Source organism: Centroberyx gerrardi, chromosome 6 (genome assembly GCF_048128805.1).
Source record: "Centroberyx gerrardi isolate f3 chromosome 6, fCenGer3.hap1.cur.20231027, whole genome shotgun sequence".
Taxonomy (NCBI): Eukaryota; Metazoa; Chordata; class Actinopteri; order Beryciformes; family Berycidae; genus Centroberyx; species Centroberyx gerrardi.
This window is the reverse complement of record NC_136002.1, coordinates 28398001-28415065: the sequence shown is the minus strand read 5'-3', so window position 1 is coordinate 28415065 and position 17065 is coordinate 28398001. Positions and strand designations below refer to the sequence as shown.

Sequence of the window (17065 nt, the reverse complement as noted above, 5' to 3'; positions counted from 1 at the left end):
GTGGTCATTTCTCTTGGCGAGATTTTTCATCACCAAAAACTGTATCGCTATCCTATTGAATAAATAGCAATTTCCTCTCCTGCTGTGTACCGGCCAGCCAATCTCCTATTCATTTCTCAATGCACTGCAACGTTGATGAAAATAATCAATCTTTCCTCAGTTGAGCGGGATTTGTTTAGCGCGTCTGTCCTCTGTGCCAGCTATTTGAGGAACTGAATCACTGGACAATGAAGTGGAAAAGTTGGACTGGAGCGTAACAGTGTCAGAAGAACCTGAGGCTGCTTGTGGTTTGTTACTTGGCTGTTTTGTTGGTAAGCTTTCAGTGAATGTCAGTCGTGATTTATTCCACTCTGATTAACTTTATTCTAATAAAGCATTTCCTGAGGATTACCTTCCCCGTTAAATCACGTTGCCTGTTGTTGTGTACTTACATTTACATTTCAGACATTTAGCTGACACTCCAGAGCGACTTACTGTGAGTGCAGTCGAGGCTTGACTTCCTGGATTACTAACCAGCCACAAAGTGCAGTCTGTACAGAGAGTAGACTGGCTAAGTTTGCTGTGTCCTCATCTTACATTTTTGGCATTTAGCTGATGCTATTAAAAAGTAAGTTACAATGAGTGCAACAGCAGAATAAGCTGTGTCACCAACATTACAAGCAACCAAAAGTAAGGAGAGCAAGAGTTAGAGCCGCTGACGACAGATTTAACAAAATATTCCTGTGATGTCGTATTTGTGTAATTACTCAAAAGTCAGTTCTATGCATGGAGCTCTACTTTACCAAACTGAAAAAAAATTTAGAACTGCATGTGGCAGTAACTGTATAAAATTCAAATAGGAGAGGAATCTAGTTAAATAAAATATTAAACCCCTAAGCTTAATTTGGACTAACTGCCACATAAGAGTTGTAACTGCTGCAAAATTTTGTCAAAATGCAAATCGTCATTTTACTCCAAATCGTTATTTGGCTCCCATGACTTGGCCTACCTCATCAGCCAGTTGGTCATCTGGATCATAGTCTTGCATGTCAATCACTTCGGCTGGTATGTCCAAAGCCTTCACCTCCTCTGACAGCTCTTTTGCAAAGCCCTGGACAAGTCAAGGTGAGAATCACAGTTAGTTCTTATAAGACATCTTAGAATATCTTTACAATTCACTGTTTATCAGCCGCTAATCTATCTAGCCTTGAACAAATCAATCATAAATTCAATCTTACATTTTACAGCTTATTGCTTCCTTTAACAGCTTATTTATCTCTTTTGATTGTGTGTATAAACCTGAGTGTTTTTTACAGTCTGGTGTGGGAGTTTCTTTTCTGCTGACAAGCCCTGAGCTACTAAATTTCCATACAAACAGCCAAAAGTAAGTATGTAGTGACATGTTAAGTCGCAGTGAAGTCTATAAGGTCATGCAACATGGGTAGTAACCCCAGATCAATACTACTATTCTTAAAAGCTTCATAAATGCAGGCTCACTTTTAGTTTGTGTTACTGTATGTAACATCATATCATAGAATCACCATATCATCCTGAGCATGTTTATGTTTTCAGAGAACAAAATCCATACTTTTGCTGTTCCAGTCTGTGAGCCGTAGAAGATTTTAACTCCTGAGACATGAACCACAGTGTCTCTCTCCACAGAGTGGCCATTCTCCTTCACAGCTTTGTAGAGCCACGGGCCAACTTGGTTGGAGAAGCTTTTCTAAAAAAGCAAACAGAAGAAGACAATTCATGAAAGGACATAAGACCTGGCATGTCTTCTCACACACACACACAGCTGTCTTCTCATGGAAGGACACAGTTGGTCTCCAATATTTGGAAACGTGAAGAGTATTTAATGCTTTCAGAAACTGCAACTCCATACCAGTGGCCAGTGTCAAAACTCAGCACCTCTGAAAAGATTAACAGTGCAATATACACAATATCACATAAAGCCTAACAAATACACCAGGCAATAAGTGGAGCCCACACATCAGCAAGTGACAGATTACCTTCTTAAATGCCATCTTCACAGAGAACCAGATCCCAAAGACAAGTGCAGCGGCTGAATACAAGTACAGTCTGTTGTGCCATACCGACATGAAGTAGCCCTCACTGGGACTGTGGGCATTCTTTGACACTGGAAGGGAAGTAACATGCAATATTATTGTTGTGAGATACATGAGGAAGTTAACTAGGGTTAGCTACGATGCAAATGCAAAAGGCTCTGCTATGGTTTTGCTAGGCTAATGCTTATCTTATTCTTTGCACAGCAGCACGCAACAGGTTAACAGGATACAAGCTCAATTCACCTGCAGCAAATAAAAGGCGGCTAACTAGCCTGCTAGCCATAGCAATGTTACTACAGGCTAACGTTTACAATTCCACTTAGATTTCAAATAAACTCACCTTTAGTGTCCGACGAAGACACATGCTTTATGAAATGCAAAAGAAATACGAAGAAACCCTGCATCACAGTATGCAGTATTTTGGTGCACATATTTTGCAAAACGAAACTAATATTTGTGTCAAAGAGGTCTTCAGCAGTTGTTGCCGTGTGAAACCATATTGTTGTCCTGTTTGCCCGATGTGCATGCCGGGAAGTGTAGTTTTGTGTGTTTTTGTGACTTTGAGTACTTTTTTCCTCTGTATTTTTTATTTTTAACGAAGACATAGTACGCTAAATAATATTTTCTTGTTTCACGTCAAAAAAGCGATTTATTTTGATTTGAAAGGTTGGAACCGAGGATAGAATCGAAAAACGGAGCGGAACGTTTGTTTCATGTCTCTGTTTCAGAGTGGACACTCATTTATAACACTCACAGCACAACGACGACTGTTGTAATCTGACAGCAATTTCACATTTACCTGTAACTAGCTGCGTAGACAGAGTATTCTGTCTTATTAAACTTCAACATGTCTATATTCACGCCAACAAATCAAATACGGCTGACCAATGTGGCGGTGGTGAGGATGAAGAAAGGAGGGAAACGATTTGAAATCGCCTGCTACAAAAACAAAGTTATGAGTTGGAGATCAGGAGCGTGAGTAACGTTAGCTAAATGTTAACATGACGTTGAAACGATTTGACTAATGTAACCGGTTACCAAGATAACCCGTTTCTCATGTGTTACAAGCAACATACATTTGCTGATTTAACTTGATAGCTAACTGGTAACGTTAGCTAGCTAGTTAAGCCCACAACTAGTTAGTCTGCCAGTATTTTCACCACGTTACAGTCCTTCAACTACATTTCAACGAGATCAAACTGAATTTCCAAGTATGTTCTGTTTTTTTCCAGAGAGAAAGACTTGGATGAGGTTTTGCAGACAAACTCTGTTTTCGTCAATGTGTCCAAGGGTCAGGTGGCGAAGAAAGATGACTTGTCCAAAGCTTTTGGAACAGATGATCTGACAGAAATCTGTAAACAAGTAAGTAACAAATAGTTCTTACTCTTACTCACTCAACATTTGCCACCACAGACCTGTCCAGCATTCAGTATCATTTCCTGACTATTCCTCTGATTTGTTTCTTCCTTGGACAGATCTTGGCTAAAGGAGAGCTGCAGGTGTCAGACAAGGAGAGGCAGAGTCAGCTGGAGACGATGTTCAGGGACATTGCGACTATTGTGGCAGAGAAGTGTGTGAACCCCGATACCAAGAGGCCGTACACAGTCAATCTCATCGAGCGGGCAATGAAGGACATCCACTACTCAGTTAAGGCCAACAAGAGCACTAAGCAGCAGGTGAGGAGCTACATTTCACTTCAGTTTGTTTCCTGTGTGTTGGAAACAACACAAAGGATTAATGCTGTGCACACTGTAGAAGTTTGTAAGATCACTGTCTCCTGAAGCCAAGGCTGTGTTATAGAGGGAATCTGCTTAAAGTAATTATGTGTGATATTTATATCACAGAAGTGATTCAACCTATATCCAGGTCATGAAAGCTTTAACGTTGTCTGTTCTAAACAGCCGGTGTCTGGCAGCTTTTCCTGGGAAAAATCCTCTAGTACACAGGAAGTGATGCGTTTTACATTTCCGGTTTGTTTGGAATAAATAGAAGAAGAACTGGGTAGTTAGCATGAGCAGCGATAGCCACCATGGCTGAACAGATAAATAAAAAATAAAAAGAGCGGCACCTAAAAAAACCTCAAACTTCATCAACAGAAAATCCAAGCCCCGCCCACACGGTTTGATTGACGTGATCTCTGGGAAGTGCAGAGCAGAAACACCACATGTGTTTTGTTGTTTAATCCCTACTGGGTTTTGCCAGATCGTCATTGTAATAAAAATTTGTTGTTGATCGATATGCCTAGTAAGGTAATGATTAGATCGAGAAAAGTAGATAAGTAAATTAGATGAAATAAATACATTTTGGAACTGATGCAGTCCTAATCGAAGCTGGCAAAATTAAGTTTACACATTACATATGCAAGCTGTAAGAGTCTCTATCTTGGATGTTTACACTTTATTTCCCGGGGATTTGTTCAGTAGTTTATCCTTTGATCACAAAAATGTGATTAAGGATAGACATTGTAAAACATTCATTATAGGGGATAATGATCCTGTTTTATGATCTTGACACATTTGTCTGTCTCCCCTGTCCCCAGGCTCTGGAGGTGATCCGGCAGCTGAAGGAGTCCATGCAGATCCAGAGGGCCCACATGAGGCTGAGGCTGGTGCTGCCGGCCAAGGAGGGCAAGAGGCTGAAGGAGAAGCTCAAACCGCTGCTGAAGGTGGTGGAGAGCGAAGACTTTGACGAGGAGCTGGAAATGGTGAGGGGTGTTGACACATTTTCCAGGCTATGAATGCATGCAGGGTGGGAAATTAAAGCAAGATACCAGACAAATGCTAGTAATTCTTGTCTGTAGCTGGTGAGTTTGTCTACTCTACCTGCCGTTTTGGTAGACAACCGTGATTTTAAAGGTCTGGTCTTTCTAAAATCTAAGTAAAATAGATGTAATAACTAGTTATAGCATTAGAATAACTGGTAATTACTGGTAAGTTTGTCTGCTCTACCGGCCATTTTGGTAGCCAACCACGATTTTAAAGGTCTGGTCTTTCTAAAATCTTACTGGTTGCTTGGTGATTGTGAGATGTATCTGCCAGTGCGGTGGACACTGTTGCTTTCTCTCCCATGTTTTTTTCAGTTCCTATTCTGTCTGTGTTAATCCATACCCATACTCCCCCTCTGTCTCTACCTCCCCTCTCCTCACTCCCAGGTTTGTCTAGTGGATCCTGGCTGCTTCAGGGAGATCGATGAGCTGATCCGCTGCGAGACCAAAGGCCGAGGCTCCCTGGAGGTCCTCAGTCTGAAGGATGTGGAGGAGGGAGACGAGAAGCTGGAGTAACCCAACCACCCAGAGCCCTTTAACACACTAAAGGCCACCACCATGGCACACAAACTGCAAACTCATTTAAAAGACTGATATTTAAGATCTATTTTATACCAATATAGCCATTCCTGTTTCCCAGCCTTTGTATATATAAAGGAATTCTTTGACTGAAAAGATTCTGTAAGAATTTATTTTCTTCTGCCCAACTTGCAATTATAGGGAGGAATGTATTTCAAAAGAAGTTTGAGCAGTTATACCTTAACCTGCAGGTCAGTTAGTAGTTCAGATGGCCTGTATTCATTTATTCACTGAAAAGCATGGTTAAAAAAAAAAAAGCTAAAAAAAAAGAAAAGCTAGGTGTTTTTAAGTTAGTATCACTGGACCATCAGCATTACTCATCAGCAATTGTTTTTGCCTTCCATTTTACTCTGTGTGCCATGTAATCATGCTTAATATCCCTATTTTATGGATAGTTTCTTTAACCCAATAATTTATATTTTGTCATATTGAAATGAGTGCTCAAATAAATATTTAACTATCTAACCATCTATTTTCTTTTTGTTTTATTCACAGTGATTTTGCTAACAACGACTGGTACAGAGTGATTTGTCTCAGACACACATTGTCTGGTATAGTAAGCTGCACATGTAGAGCCTGTGTGTATTCACAAACCCAACAGACAGACGTCTGCCTCTACATGATACCAGTGCTACCCAGTTGCACATTTTACTTGTATATTACTTAGTAGTTACCAGTCATTCTAATGTTATAATGAGTTATTACATCTATTTTACTTGGAAATTACTTAGTTATTTCCAGTCATTACTGCATAGTTAATGGCCTGTAATTTGAAGGGTTACTGACTTTGTTGTACATAATTGACATAGCAGCCCTACTGTTTAACCAGCAGGGAGAAATAGAGTAACCGCGATTTGTTCAAGTTCAACTAGAAAAATGGTGGACTGGTAAATTCTTGTTTCACCCTACAGCATCTGTTATTAACAGGGGCAGTCAGTGCTGTCAGTGCCTGTTAGGATTAATAGCAGGACCCTGTTATTCCTGCAAAGTATCACATCATTGCAGTGTTGTGTTAATCCCAGGCAAAATTTATAGACAGTTGCTCAAACGATTAATCAGCCTCTTTGACTTGTTGCACATTACCTTGGGCTCTAAAGAGATTTCAGATTGCATTTATTTGGGATTTTTTGTCTCTGAGTTCTATGCAAAACATTCTATAAAAGTAAAAAGAAATTGAAAATATAAAATTCAAATAACAGTTTGTAAAAGTATTCACCCCCTCTCTAAATTTGGGTTGAATTGCCCCCACTTAAACCAGTTTGTTAAATATTTGATGTTATGTGTTACCCAAATTGTATTGAGGGTGTTGGGGAAATGATTTACTTTAAAAATGTTTGTATTATCATCTTTATTTGTAACAAAGCCAAAAACAGGTCCATTACATCTTAATGGGAATTCAGGATGCAGGGTCAACTCTCAATCACAACACTCAAGCACAGTATGGAATATGTGATTCATTTATGGATAACATTCAGTCCTTCTGGAGTCAAAGAAAATAGAAAGTAATCATCCAATCATTACATGCAAAACTACAAAAAGTGCAAATTTCTGTGAGCTTTTCCCATCAGATTTCTCCTTTGACTTCCATTGTAAAATTGAACAGGACAAAGTGAAATTGCACCTTCTGGATTCAGTATTCTTTATTCAGGAAAGTGACTGTCAAAGTCTAATGAATAACCTTCTGAACACTGGTATTGATCTGCAAACAGGGGTCTGATGAGGCCAGCCTCATCTGATACCCCTGTCTAACACTGGAACCTTCTGAATCTCTGAGCACACCATTTTATTTGCATGATTACACATTTAACCACAAAAACAATTATCATCAGCTGTTTCTACTTTTCCCTCACAATTCATCTTCCTTTTAAAAGGCAAATCCTGAAAATGAATGGAAGGGGTTTCAAAATTTCTGCTTAGCAACTCAAATTGCCTTTAGTGTATCATGTCCAGAAAGGCTTTGACCAGTTTGAGTAATGAGGTCCATCTGGATTATTCATTAACATAAAAGTGTTCTTTGTGTCTTTGCATGCCATGTAGTCATGCTCAACAGGTCCATGTTATAGGCAATTAAAACCACTTGAATTTTCATAATCAAGTGATTGTTGTAAACATATATTAATGAATAATTTGTAATCCAAGTCATGCTTGATGCTTTATTCCACAATACCATTTGTTCAAATGAATTCCACTCAGATGTAAACATTTTTGACACTCTCAACAAACTAAGCAAATGTCATTACTCTCATATAGGGCAAGTGCTGTACAGTCTTTTTGGTATCAATATTAGGTCATAAGGCATCATAATGTATCAAAAGGTATCAAAAGGCTTTAACATGTTGGATTGGTTCTACTAGTTTGTAGGGTATTAAGGGAATCAATTATGGTCTAATTGCGTTTACAAAAGCAGTATACAAATGTTATTTAGAAAATAAAGACACCCATAAAAGCATTGAAGCAATTGAATTTAAAGTATCAGAATTATCAGTATCAAAAAAACCTAATAAAATGCAGCCCTATTCAGTATTACATTTACATTTCGAATCTGTGCTGATCAGTAAACAGAGCAGCAGCTCTCTCCTGTTATCTCTGCATGTATGACAATGTGGTAATTTTATATGTTAAGTTCAGTATAAATGTAATAAATGTAATGTAATAGAAATGTAAGAAACACAGCAAAACGAGATGCAAACGTCAGTCCATTAAAGGTCCCTATTAATAAAAGTAAGTTCTATATGTGCTTTTTGGTGTTAGGCCTACTGCTTTTTAAACACTATAAATTAGCCAGTGCATCATTACTCAACATGTCCAGACTTCTACCTCTATCTTTAAGTCTATCCACACCCATTTCACATATTTTTTGCAGTTTGATCACTCACACTAAACACATCACAGTCCCATCTGGGTCCTGCAGGAGCCTGGACCCCCTCAGAGAGCCTCTGATCTCCGTCCATACTGGCTGTGTGTGAATGTAGTCCTGTGGATGCTGCTCAGCGGGTGGTTACCCTCCTCTTCTGTATCAGGGTTCCTCCTCTCCTCGGACCCCTCGCGCTCCTCAAAGGTGGGGCATCTGGTCATGAGCACCCCCCCTCCGGCCAGCATCAAAGCCAAGGAGATCCATCCCAGGTACAGCGCGGCTCCCCAGTCTCTCCGCAGCGGCACGGCGCCCTCCAGCGGCTGGCTGGTGTGATGGCACGTCCAGACGGTGGGGACCAGCATCAGTATCCCGGACAAAACGAAGAGAGCACCAGAAACCACTTTGACCTGGCCGCGCTTGGGGAACCACACAGCCCCCGCCGCGCCGATCACCACAGCAAAAGCCCCGGCCCCGATGGCTGCCATGATGAGGGCTCTCCACGTCCGGAAGCTTCCAGACAGAGACATGAGAGACTGGTAGAAGGAGCAGTGCAGGCTGCCGTCGTGGGCTAAGTCCCAGTGGTCCCATTCCAGCCATACCCCGTCCCAGTAGGCGGGCAGAGTGGCCGTGGTGTTGTCCACGGTGCCGCTCACCTTCCAGAGGGCCAGGCAGCGCGTCAGGATGGCACACAGCCACCCTGTCCCGGCCAGGCCGAACGCAGCCAGCTCCAGCCACCGCTCCATGACTCCGGCCTGCCCGCTCCTCCTCTTCACTGCAGGCCGAGCTGCCTAACCAGAAACAGCTGGCAGCGGAGCGCAGAGGGGTGGGGTGTTGTTTTAGCCTGTGCGTGCATGTGTGAGCGAGTGAGTGTGTGTGTCAGAGAGAGATAGAGAGAGAGAAAAAAACTTTGTGTGTGTATGTGTGTGTGACTCTTTTGCATGTCTGTTGAAAGCAAATCCGGTTCTCCGGTATTCATGGAAAGAAGCAGGCGTGGATCGACTCCGCAGCTGGGTGGAGAAGGGAAATCCCTCTGTTTGCTCTGCCATGGTTTCATAACAATCCCTTTCTCTCAGTTTCTGTTGAGAAACCAAAACAAAGATGCCACTGTGCTCTGACTTTTCAGCCACTGGCTCTTGTTTATGAGAGGAAACTCAATTTAAAGAGCCACAAGTTCTTTGTGATATTGGGATGTGTGTCTTCACAATACCAGTGCAGCTCACTTCTCGGGTTCTCTGTGGAGCTACTGGGTGGTGACGCTATCCCAAACAACAATGAGACTCATTCTAGGCCATAACCTTTCTCATTGCAGAATAGTGATGCAACTGGCACATGTTTATACTAAAATGTTTATTCGTAATTCCTTGAGGCAAATCACAAAAGCACATGAACCTTTAGAAATGTGACAAATGTACTCTTTTTATAATTTGACTAAACATTGTTACTAAAACACAACACATTTTTCTACTGGATGGAAAATATATGCAGATTCAACAACAGGATTTCTATAGTTCAAAACCTATTAGGACATTGGCAACACATTAATTCTTCATGATACCTGGGAATTCCACTTGATAATTCATTTAGACAGATAGCCATTTTGAATGTTCAGATCAATGTCAATTACTTAAAGCTGTATTGGTCAGAGAATGCATTGAGTAGGCTAAATATAACATCCATGCCAATGATATTATATCATACCGTTTATTACATTTATCTTAATGCGGTAACAGATACTCTGACATCATGTCTTTTCAGTATTCAAACACCTGGCCTGATGTGTGTTTTCCACCTGCTCCCTTCACACATAGTTCTTGATGGCGTAGCCGCTGTTTGTGGGTGTCCTGGCCAGTGTGTACCCACTGGAGGGGTACCTGGCCCTCTGCGGCGGGCAGCTGGTGCACAGCACCGCCCCCCCACAGGCCAGCAGCCCGGAGGTCACAAAGCCTATATAGATGGCCGCCCCCAGCTCCTTCTTCAGCACCTCGGGGACGCGCGGGTTGTGGAAGTCACTGATGATGGAGTTGGCCGTCCAGGAAACGGCGACCACGGTGGTGAGGCCCGCCACGCCGAAGATGACCCCGGAGCTCAGCACCACCCGGGCCTTGACCCGCGGGTGGCTCAGGCAGTTGGTGCAGCGCGCCCCCAGCAGGAAGATGAGGAACCCCAGGCAGCCCAGCACCAGGCTGATGCAGATGAGGCCGCGGGCCGCCTGGAGGTCCGGCGACAGGTCCAGCAGGGCGTCGTAGATCTTGCACTGCATTTGACCCGTGTACTCGTTGACGCAGGTCATCCACAGGCCCTCCCAGAACACCTGCATCACCACCAGGTGGGTGCCGATGAAGGCCGTCACCTTCCACATGGGCAGAGCGCAGATCAGGATGGTCCCGGCAACGCCCATCATGGACAGGCTGATGCCCAGCTCCTCCAGAGCCATGGGACACCGTGCCCTCTGTCTCAGACCCTGAGGAGCACAGAGAGGACAGGGATCAGGAAATCAGTTTATAATGTCGTTATGATCCCAGTGATCTGGCTCCATCGTGGCAGCTAGGCTTCCATGGGTCAATACATACATAATATACACTTTGTTCATAATTGACAGACCTGGTGAACTAAAACACCCCATTATCCTCAAAGTACATTTCATGCACAATGAATTTGGCTTAAAATTTCAGTATTGTTTAAGTGTTGTTTGCCTAACCTGTGTAATGAAGTGTGTAATAAAGTGGTCAGCAAGCAGAGCACAGTACTTATCGGCTCTGCCATATGCTTCATTCAGTTTAACTGTTTTTAATCACCGAAATTTAATGTACTGCATCAGCTCTAAACTGGTCACTGCTGATTCCATTATTCATCTATCAGACTTTGTGGAGCAAATAAACCACTTTCCCTTTACAAATGAACATCTAAATTCTCTTCCATTGCCATGTGAGCAGACTGTCCAGATGGCTGTCCTTGCACTGAAGACAGTCGGCATAACAACACAGTGCTAATGCTTATAGCGTTTCCATGTCATTAAAAACACAATTATTCACTCATCAAGATGCGTTTCTGTAAAGCCAAAGTCATTTCCTGTAACTGCTGTCATAAGATAAACATTTATGGATTTTTGTTTTTTAAATTCCATCATAAATATTTTTGTGATGCTTGTCATAGTTTCAGCATTAGATAGACTTACTTCCCTGACCGTGACACGGCAGAGTTGTGCATGAAGGCAAAACGCCACTAGGGAGCAGCATGTCCCCAAAGACAGGGACAGAAAGCACAACAAAGCTATCTTCTTCTAAATCACACATACATAAGGAATACATAAGGAATTAATTAACAAATTGCTTATGACTGGAGGCAACAAATGTATTTTGAGATTACAGGCTTGTAGGTGAAGAGATTTATTCCAAAAATGAGATGGCCACTATTTGAAAAAAACTGTCACCTGCTTTTACAAAATGATTGCTGGCATGAAAGTAAAACATTTTATCACCATCACTAAAGTTAGTCGTCTTAAGACTTTTGCTTACAAATTAGTTCTGTTTTTGAGTATTGAATCATCTGTGTTTATGACTTCCAAGCAGCATTTTTTTTTTTTATCAAAATGGATATGTAGCATTTTGAAGTCAAAACCCTTCATTTTCAAAAGATAGAGCAAACATCTGAACATTCACAAACAATCAAAATCCTGGTGGACAGTGGAGTAAATTTGAAGCCAGATGTGTTAAATATCTTCTGCCCATATAGAAAGTGTCTGTTTTTGTTTCATGACTTGAAGCTAAAGAGAAAGTATAGAGAAATCATTTGAACTGGGCATCCTGTACCATCTACTCTTGCAGATTAATTGGCTCATGTTCTTTTAAATAATTCTAAATATTATTAGATAATATCATTAATCTCAATCTCATGTATCTCATATTATGGTAGCCTAATGAGTTCTTCAAGTAGCTTTATACAGGGAAATAGATTTGTGAAATGAAAGTAAGTATTTCGGTATTTCACCAATTCAACACACTGTCCTCAAAAGTGCCATTTACAAATTACAAAATGGTCTTTTCAGATATGACAAGTGCAAATTACAAAATACAGTGATGCTGGGTGACGGAAATGCAAACAAATAGTAAAATGTTAGATCAGCTAATGTCTGACCTGCACTCCCAGGCCAGGCAGACCTGATCCAACCCAAACTTCAAAGTAACATCAAGACCAGGGAGGGCTCTTTATAAAGATGACACCCTTCCCCTAAACAATATTTCTGTGACAGGTAGCCAAACAAAACTACATATCCTTCCTACTGTACTACGCTTCTGGGGCAGGAGCCATAAAGTAAATAAAACCTTTGCATATCTATAATTCTCAATTCTCAAAGACCATGCTGATCTACACACTCCGTTGTTAATTTGTGTTAACCTTAGTTTTAATAAATTATGTTTGTTTTAAGTAAAACCTCTTGCGTGGACTCCCTCCTTGTCACATTCCCTGAGCCAGTTTGTGACAAATCGGGGCTCGTCCGGGATACAAACTGGTTTTGGTAAAGGTTCAACCTAGCCTTAGTGTGACAGATGTGGAATTGTTGATTGGTATATTGGTGACTACTGTGGCTTGTGACCCTTGTGGTTTGTATGCTAAATTGAGTTTAGGTGCTTTTTAGCAGTGTGATTAAAGTAAACTTTGGTATTTAGCATTGTGGGTAAGATTTTTGGGAGCATCACGCAAGAGATTTTTGTTCTGTTGTTTAGGCAGGTTACTTTGGTTACTTTTGTGGTGTATGTTTTTGGTGGATGTCTGAAGGGAGCGGCATTTGTCCCCAAGTTGTTTCGTTTGCAGACCCATTTGTTTGGAATTTAAGGTAAGTATTTGGTAGCTGGAAGTTTGTGAAGACAGAGCATCATGAGTTTGCTTTGTCCAGACCATGTGTTAGACACCACTGATGAGCTTTGGTGCTCGTTTTGAGATCAACATTTTGATGTGTACTTGGGGTCAGCGGTTGAACGTACTTTCCTGCTGACCATACTCCTCACTTCTCACTTCCTCACTTCCTTGCTTTCCTATGTTCCTGCAAAAACCAGATCTGCATTTTGAGGTGGGTACTGTTTTACATTGTATTCTTCTGGATATTTATCATGCAGAAAAAGCCATGCAACTAAGCACCAGTTTTGTCATGTGACTATTTACTTGTCAATTCACTTGCCTCTGTTTTGCTAGCCGCTTCCCATCCTTAAATTGCTCCCCTGGATCCAAGGTTGCTGGGATTGGATCTGGTAAGATGGATGGCAGTGGTTGGCGGTATTGGTTATTGTATGGTAGTTTGTGATATCCATTCCAGGGTAATGGGGACACTTGGTAAAGACCACAAGTTAAATCGGGGAATGTTATTTTTTTCTTGTCTTACAAGCCTATTGTATTGTCTTAGATTTTCTTTTTGGTATATTGACTTTGTCTTGGTTTTCAGATGTCAAGGTGGAACCTTGTTCTTAAGAGGGGGGGTGTGATGCCCCTCCCACTGTCTTGGAGGCTGTCCTGGCCAACCTCAGCAGACAATTGATTGACAGTGGAGGGTCGTCAGCTGAAGCTCACCTGGGCCCTTGGACTATATAAACTGGCCCATGTGTTCACTTTGTCGCTCCCTTTCTACAGCTGACATCCACTTGGCATCGCTTCCCTTTTGGTTTGCGCCTTCAACACCGCCACAGCACATCAACCACACATCCATGCACTGCTTGCATTGCTGACCATGCTGATCTACACACGCCATTGTTAATTTGTGTTAACCTTAGTTTTAATAAATTATGTTTGTTTTAAGTCACATTCCCTGAGCCAGTTTGTGACACAAGTTATTAGACACTGTTGAAAATTCAGCAGCCTCATCAAGTTGGACAAGAAGCCTTTAAATATCAAGAATCAGTATAGATTTGATTTGTTGAACGTAGTGTAATCAACCTCTGTCTTTACTCCATTGTTGTACACGTTTTACAGTGAGAGCATCAGCTAATTGCCAAAGTGTAAATGTAAATCACTGAGATAACAGTAACACCTGTGGCAATGAGAGTAACCCTCAGGCATTGCAAACAATTTTAAGCTCTTAAGACATTTCCTGTGAGAATGGAGTAACGTGACCCGCTCTTGTTCCTGATCCCCAGCTTGATAACATGATAAAACACAACGCGGGCCTCCGTCAAGTCGGTGAGACAGTCGACCGACACTAACAACACAAACCACTTCTCCAGTCAAACCGAAACAGTCCTGGCATGAATTTAAGACCTCAACTTCCATCTTTCATTTGAGGCTCTGAGGTGAAAAATGAATTAACATCCTTTTATTCCATCCTTTTATATCCTTTTATATAACATAATTTTATTGAGGACAAGCCTTTTGTTATTTCACTTTTCTGACATTTCACTTTTGTTAGCTCCCTTTTTATTCCTTTATTCCAGATTTCTATATTCTTTTCCTACAAAACCAAGTATATATGCAACAAACTTCAACAGTGTTGGATGACACCATGTTTGTAGGCTGGATAGTGATCTCTGTGTTAAGTACCTGACAAACAGGTTCTCACAGTGTTTGGTTTAAATATCCATGGGTGCATTTTTTTGAATGAATACAAACCAGATGAGTGTTAGAAAAACTCGCACTACAAAGACATTTATTGTGATAAAATCACAAATATCAAAGCAAAAAAAGGTGCAATCACAGAATTTAAATTTACATCTTCAAATTGGAATTACCAATTTTCCCAAATATAAAAATACCTAGTCACCATTATTTAAACTACATCCATATACATGTTCATTGCAAAGAACAACATTGATATTTACAGAAATCTCAATTATTAGTGTCTTCATACACTCATTCAAAGTGTGAATGCCAGGTAAAAATTCAACGATGAAGTGCATATTTCCTTCACAGTGCGCTGTCTGTGCATACATCCTTTCTATCAGGAGCTTTTCCTTCATGTTTCACAGCTAGTCCTTACTTACATACTTCAAGCTTCTATTACTTGTTGAAGACAAAAATCTGCCATTTGTCCCTTGTCTCAAATATAAGTCTTTGTCGGAGTAGAAGACCGGACTGAGTCCTGCTTGCTGCGTCCTCCTGAAGACTTATTCAGCAGGTAGTTCACAGACGGGGCTTTGTCCTCCTTGGGGGGGCAGTTGGCACACAGCAGCCCCCCTCCCATGACCAGCAGTATCCCGGCGCCCCAGCCGACATAAAGAGCTGCCCCAAGCTCTCTTCTCTGGGCGTCGGTCAGCAGAGGGTTGTAGAAGTCCCTGATGATGATGCTGGCCGTCCAGGACACGGGGATGAGGCAGAGGATCCCGCTGATGATCAGCACCACCCCGGCCGCCACCGTGGCCTTCGCCTTGGCTGCCTCCTCTGGAATGAAGTTGGTGCACTTGCCGCCAGCAAAGGCCATGAGGAGTCCGGCGATGCCGGTGACAATAGAAACCACCACCAAGGCCCGGGCCGCCTGAAGGTCGGAGCTCAGAGCCAGCATGGAGTCGTACACCTTGCACTGCATCTGGCCCGTGCTCTGGACCACGCAGCTCATCCAGATGCCCTCCCAGATGGTCTGGGATGTCACTATGTTGTTGCCAATGAAGGCGGTGACCCGCCACATGGGCGCGCCGCAGACGATGATTACCCCGATCCAGCCGAACAGGGCCAGAGCGCTGCCCAGCATCTGCATCCCCATGGAACCCATCGCCTTCTCTCTCCGACTCTCTCTGAGAGAATATTGAGAGCTGATCAGGTGTTTATGAGCATCTGAAGCAGACGAAGAAAGGGAGGTGTGCTATGCAAGCTATTAAGGACACTGTAGAGGCCTTGCCAAAGAATACCAGCCGTGCAGGATTCTTTGTGTGAGGGAACAATAAAGGTGGGGGTTTCATTTATTCTGTTGGATGGAGATGGGGATTGTGTTACACAGGGTTTTGTTCGCACTCCCAACAAGGAGAGAGGATATATGTGACTGAAAATACACCAGCTTGCTAATGTAAGCAGCTTGAATGCACTGTGCAGAGCAGGGATTGTTTGGCATACCAACAGACAGAGCAAAGCGTTGACATACGGGTTTAAAGAATGATGAGGACACAAGTGTGTAAAGAGCGGGAGAGAGATTAATCCATCCTGCTGTTCACTACACAGTCTCAAGGCAAACAGTGATTTGTTTCTGGCCATACACACAGAGATGAGTGGTATTTCCATTGAGTCTAAATGAAACATCAATTGTTTTTTAACCGGATACCTTTAAAACCGTGCTCTCTAAAATATTCTGTAGCAGGGAAAAGACTTTAAAACAGGAAATAAATGGCATTTCCATAGCCTACTCCCCCAAATAGATCTGCATAGAAATCAGTTCAGTGCTGTGACTTCATTGATTATTCAGTGAAAATCAACATGAGCACCTCCTGCCGGAAAACTATTTTTATGTTTTCCTATGACTTTCCGCTTTGCTTCATGCCCGTTAGGGATTTGGCAGGTTTTAGGAGAATCAAAACCTGGAAACTGAGGTTTTTTAAATAGTTTAGTATCTGTACAAATAGAATCACTTTGCTTGGATAGTAAGAATTGACAGTTTTCTCAGCTTGCTGGTCTTCCGATAGGTTTTTAATTTTAATTTGTGTATATTTTGAAAGTGGAAAAACGTATGTAAATGTATTCGAATTAAATTCATTAATTGCCCCCCATATTTTTTCAGCATTTTTTTTTTCATTTGTAGCAAAATAGGTTTTGATGCATTTGTTCCCATCTCTGCTATCACACATATTGAAAGACACTTGGCACCAAATTTTCTGAAGCAGTCAAAACAACTAATCATGCCATAGCAGGTTG

General features: G+C 41.8%; 5 protein-coding genes across 5 annotated transcripts in view; 1 reads left to right on the top strand and 4 right to left on the bottom strand.

Moving 5' to 3' along the window:
• The window catches only part of tyw1 (tRNA-yW synthesizing protein 1 homolog (S. cerevisiae)), a 71129-nt gene extending 68613 nt beyond the window's left edge, over positions 1 to 2516 (bottom strand). Inside the window, exons 1-4 of the mRNA XM_071905895.2 lie at positions 2389 to 2516; positions 1992 to 2119; positions 1568 to 1702; positions 989 to 1090 (exon numbers count right to left, since the gene is read on the bottom strand). Coding sequence (XP_071761996.2) covers positions 989 to 1090; positions 1568 to 1702; positions 1992 to 2119; positions 2389 to 2479 — 456 coding nt within the window. The 5' untranslated portion in view covers positions 2480 to 2516. The remainder of the gene's footprint in view (positions 1 to 988; positions 1091 to 1567; positions 1703 to 1991; positions 2120 to 2388) is intronic.
• A 286-nt stretch (positions 2517 to 2802) lies between these two features.
• Positions 2803 to 5846, top strand: sbds (SBDS ribosome maturation factor). Its single transcript, XM_071905897.2, has 6 exons — positions 2803 to 3023; positions 3281 to 3410; positions 3524 to 3724; positions 4588 to 4752; positions 5200 to 5633; positions 5667 to 5846. The coding sequence occupies exons 1-5, from the start codon at positions 2896 to 2898 to the stop codon at positions 5326 to 5328; spliced, it is 753 nt and encodes a 250-aa protein (XP_071761998.1). The 5' UTR covers positions 2803 to 2895; the 3' UTR covers positions 5329 to 5633; positions 5667 to 5846.
• Positions 5847 to 6736: 890 nt separating this feature from the next.
• LOC139916885 (claudin-4-like) lies at positions 6737 to 9116 on the bottom strand. Its single transcript, XM_071905903.2, has one exon. It carries the CDS (start codon positions 8986 to 8988, stop codon positions 8317 to 8319), a length of 672 nt encoding a protein of 223 aa, XP_071762004.1. The 5' UTR covers positions 8989 to 9116; the 3' UTR covers positions 6737 to 8316.
• A 607-nt stretch (positions 9117 to 9723) lies between these two features.
• On the bottom strand, positions 9724 to 10679 carry cldnj (claudin j). The gene has a single exon (XM_071905880.2). The coding sequence runs from the start codon at positions 10677 to 10679 to the stop codon at positions 10044 to 10046; it is 636 nt and encodes a 211-aa protein (XP_071761981.1). The 3' UTR covers positions 9724 to 10043.
• A 4180-nt stretch (positions 10680 to 14859) lies between these two features.
• Positions 14860 to 15992, bottom strand: LOC139916866 (claudin-4-like). Its single transcript, XM_071905881.2, has one exon. It carries the CDS (start codon positions 15933 to 15935, stop codon positions 15267 to 15269), a length of 669 nt encoding a protein of 222 aa, XP_071761982.2. The 5' UTR covers positions 15936 to 15992; the 3' UTR covers positions 14860 to 15266.
• Between the last annotated feature and the right edge of the window lie 1073 nt (positions 15993 to 17065).